This window comes from Lactuca saligna, chromosome 1, assembly GCF_052625555.1.
Source record: "Lactuca saligna cultivar CGN05327 chromosome 1, ASM5262555v1, whole genome shotgun sequence".
NCBI lineage: Eukaryota > Viridiplantae > Streptophyta > Magnoliopsida > Asterales > Asteraceae > Lactuca > Lactuca saligna.
The window spans coordinates 93,356,716-93,361,468 of NC_136417.1; the positions used below are offsets into that span (position 1 = coordinate 93,356,716).

A 4,753-nucleotide genomic window follows, 5' to 3' on the forward strand; every position below is an offset into this window, starting at 1 on the left:
CTATACTTTTGAACTTAGAAAAAGTATTATTTTTGTATGTAGTCAAAACCTGTGGACTCAGCAACTTTATGTTGACGTATTTTAAAATGCATGTGTTTTTAGGAACATGAAAAGCTGGTATGTATTCAAATGGGAGAAGTTTTACTATTATCTTTCTGTTCATTAAGAAGTATGCCATATTCAGATATTATGTAATAAGTACTAGGAAAAACAATAATGTAACTTTAAATTATCAATAAAGGTATGTGTTTTCTTTAGTACTATTCAATGTATATTATATAACTGTGATACGAAGAATGACGTTACATCACCCGGTGTTTCCGCCGACGGTCGGGGTCTGACGAAGTTATTCTTTAAATCTGTGTAAGATTAGAAAACTTAATGCAAGAAGGATGTTCAATGGAATGCACTTTGAATATGAGACGTCGTTTCCATGGAATTGATCTCCATTGGAATACTTTGTAATGTCTTTTACCAAGTCTTTGTGACTTTTGTGGATAGTCATTACAAGAGGATCATTGCATATAAGTTTACAATCTGACAAATTTCAGTAAATGGAAAGAATTTCGTATTCTTACATTTATGATAATGATTTGGAATTCTGAAATGAGAATCACTGGAAATGTTTTTAATTGATCTCTTTCACAATGAAAGGGCCATAAATAATGATAGTGTGCATGCTTGGGGCATGGGATAACTATATTTTTAATTCAAGTATTAAGTTGATTAATTGAAACAATATACAATGAATAATGTGTAATAAATATGGTGATTAAATAAAAGGTGTTTTATTTATACGCAAAAGTTTTGAGACCTTATTAGATTCGATTATTCTTGTGTTTCACTTTGCATGTTTTGACTTCCCGAATAACTAGGTTATTAACTATCCACTGTCGATCATACTTTGGAAGTAGGTTATGAAAGAAGATTATAATGACCCAAAATCCAAGGGTAAAAACTTTATTTTTATTATAGTCAACACAGTTATCTTCTAAATCCAAACATTCCAAAAACATGATTAATCAAAAACGTTTATTAGGGTTCGTATCAAAATCACATAACTCGGAAAACACGGGTGCTTACGCTGCGATCAAGCTAGGCCCTTCCTTTCCAAACAATGATACCTGAAACCATAAACAAACTTGTAAGCACGAAGCTTAGTGAGTTTCCCAGAGCATACCCCACCCACAATCCACATAACACAAATCATATTATATATAAAAGCTATCTCTACCACATAAGCCATGCATACATAAACCTGTAAGGATGTCGTGGGCTCCCCCAGGGTCTTACACCTCCGTGCCATGGGATACCCCACATGGTCTTTACCTGGGAATGCCATGGGCTACCCCACATGGTCTTACATCCAACTGTCATGGGCTCCCCCAAGGTCTTTCATATAGTAACATACATGATCAACATAGCATATCATATCACAGAAGTGTCTAACATACTATATACACATGCAATAACCTAAAAGGATGCCATGGGCTTCCCTTAGGGTCTTATACCATAGTGCCAAGGGCTACCCCACATGGTCTTATATCCAACTACCATGGGCTCCCCCCGAGGCCTTCCATGGAATAACATATAATCACTAGCATACTACTTAGCATAAAGCTAACTATCATACCCCATATATCCATAATAGCTAGTGTACCACATAACATAGAATGGGTTGACCTTGGTGCCTTAGACCCATTGGTATGGTGAGTATACTCACGTCGACTGCAAAAGTGATATGTGCATATTTAATATATATTTTGTGTAAAATCTTAATACTTTTTGGTTATTTTATTGCAATTATTGAACAAAAGGTGCTTAAGTACACTTAAATTGTATTTTCAGCCTAAAAGACCTGCTCGAGAGCGAAAGGAAGTAGGATTAGCAATTGGAAGCTCGGGATCTGAAGAAAGAAGAAAAAGAACTAAAAACCTAAAGGACTCGGCGAGTTGGCCATCAGCTCGTCGATTCCGGACGAACATTCGGGAAGCAATAGAAGTTCTTGTCGTACACGGATTTTTAATGAGGAACTCGTTAAGTCGGTCACTAGAATCGACGAGTCAACCCTATTTCCATAAATCTGTAAATAGGACCTCATTGATAAATACCTGGTTTTTCCCATGAACCCTTGGAGGTGAAGTTATGACTGAGAGTGCTACTGGAGCTCTGGAAACTGAAGAATCAACCGTACATTCGATTTTGAGGAGAATTAAGGCAATTTAAGTTTACTCTTTACTTAATCTTTTGTTTAAACTATGTGTGAACCAATTGATTTTGTTTTTAATCTAGTTTCTATTATAATCATGAGCTAAAACTCATATCTTCTGTTTAGGATGGATGACTTTGTGACAATGGTTTGATTTTGTGATCAGATTAATTCAATTTGGTGAATTTTGTTTTGTTAAGCTTGTTAAAGAACCTTATGTGTTAACAACAACTATTTTATGTTAATTAACAAGTATATTAAGCTGCATGAACATCTCTTAATTGCTGATCTCATATGATTTATGTGAAAACATTGTTATATGCCTAGGAATAGCGAACGTCAAACTAGGGTTAACTAGAAAATAGGTAAGTTAATGTGTGAGTTTGTGTGACGAACCATCAACAACAGGTTAATTTAACGACCAAATTAATTAGCCAACTACTAGTCTTACTTAACCCGAATCAATAAAATAGGAAAACTTATTGGTTTAATTAAATGATCAATTCTTGAATTGATTTGTTTTCTAAGGATTAGTAATAGCGAACGTGAACCTAATCACACTAATTGGTAACCAATGCTAATTAATCCATTGCACTTGCCATAAAATCAACCATAGGAATAAATGATTCAAACCTAAACAAAAGTCTCCTTTACTATTGAATTTAGTTGATTTTTATTTACTTAGCTGTTAACTATTTTGTTTGACTGTTAGTTAAGTGTTTAATTTTCTAGTTTTGCAAAACTAGAGGAAACCCTTCTTTTATTACTTGTTTTTATTTAGATAATCCTACTAGTCTTACTTAACTCGAATCAATAAAATAGGAAAACTTATTGGTTTAATTAAATGATCACTACTTGAGTTGATTTGTTTTCTAAGGATTAGTAATAGTGAACGTGAACCTAATCACACTAATTGGTAACCAATGCTAAATAATCCATTGCACTTGCCATAAAATCAACCATAGGAATAAATGATTCAAACCTAAACAGAAGTCTCCTTTACTATTGAATTTAGTTGATTTTTATTTTCTTAGCTGTTAACTCTTTTGTTTGAGTGTTTTTATTTAGATAATCCTACTAGTTATCACCAAGGCATGATTAAATAACACCACACTATGATGATGGATCAACAAGCTCTTCTTAGGAATCATGAAGCATCCATTCTTAACACTGAAAAACAACTAGGCCAACTTGCACTACAAATAAACGAGAGACAACCGGGTGGACTTCCTAGTAACACCGAAAATAATTTGAAATATGCACATATAAATATATAAACAACTAGGAGTGGGAAGATTATTACTACTCTGACCCCTATTCAGAAAGAAGATCTGAAATTGATACAAGAGGAGGAGGAAGAAAACCAAAAATCGTAGAAACCCGACTCGACTCGCCGAGTCGAAGACACAGACTCGTCGAGTCCCCACCTGAACATAAAAACAAGCCTCCAGTTAAACCCTATCAGCCTCCATTTCCATTTCCAGGCCGAGCTAGACAAGATAAGCCTGGTACTAATTATCAAAAGTTCATGGAGCACATCAAAGCCCTTCAAATTAATATGCCCTTCATCGAGGTGGTTGCATAAATGCCTAACTATGCCAAATTCTTAAAGGAGCTTCTTACAAATAGAAAGAAGATGGAAGAGGTGATGAAGGTGGTTCTCAATGAAAATTTTTTAGACGCCATGTTGAACATATTACCTAAGAAGAAAGGTGACCCGGGTAGTTTGACCTTGCCTTGTCAATTCAAAAATATAGCAACTATACATGCATTAGCTGATTCGAGTGCAAGTGTAAATCTCATTCCATATTTATTCATTAAGAAATTAGACCTTCCGGAGCAAAGGCCAATTCGAATGGCAATTCACTTAGCTAATAAAACGATGACATTTCCAAGGGGGATATGCGAGGACCTACTAGTAAAAGTTGATAAATTTGTGTTCCCCGCAGACTTTATAGTACTAGACATGGAAGCGGATCCTCCAGTCCCGATCATACTTGGAAGACCTTTCCTCAACACCGTGAATGCTATAGTAGACATGCGAGATTCTAAACTTACCCTTCGGGTGGGAGATGAATCAGTTACATTTGGAGTTGATCAAGCCATGAAGCATGCAAGGTTTAGTGATGACACAACATTTTCGGTTGATATGTTGGAAGAATTAATGGAAGAATGGAAAGAAGACAAGCCAAACAATTCTACCACTGCCTTTGAAGATGATTTTGATTCTGAAAGAGATATGAAGGAGATACAAAGACTGCTTGAAGAAGTTGAATACAATGAACTAATCAGGAGTGCTGAAAACTCGACTTGCTGAGTAGCATCTACCGACTCGACGAGTCCGTCCGATAAATTGCGATCAGACGGGGATTTCGACTTGGACTCGATGTGTTCAGTGTACAATAAACGAAATTAGACCTCAAAATTTTACCTGATCATTTCGAGTATGCATTTCTTGAAGAAGGTGAACAAAAACCTGTTATTATAGCTTCTGACCTCACCAAATCCGAAAAATAAGAGTTAGTCCATGTCTTCAAGAAGAGA

At 35.5% G+C, this 4,753-nt stretch overlaps 1 protein-coding gene across 1 annotated transcript; it reads left to right on the forward strand.

The window, feature by feature from the left end:
• Window positions 1-3,794: 3,794 nt before the first annotated feature.
• Window positions 3,795-4,526, forward strand: LOC145009742 (uncharacterized). Its single transcript, XM_078968382.1, has one exon. The coding sequence runs from the start codon at window positions 3,795-3,797 to the stop codon at window positions 4,524-4,526; it is 732 nt and encodes a 243-aa protein (XP_078824508.1).
• Window positions 4,527-4,753: the final 227 nt, after the last annotated feature.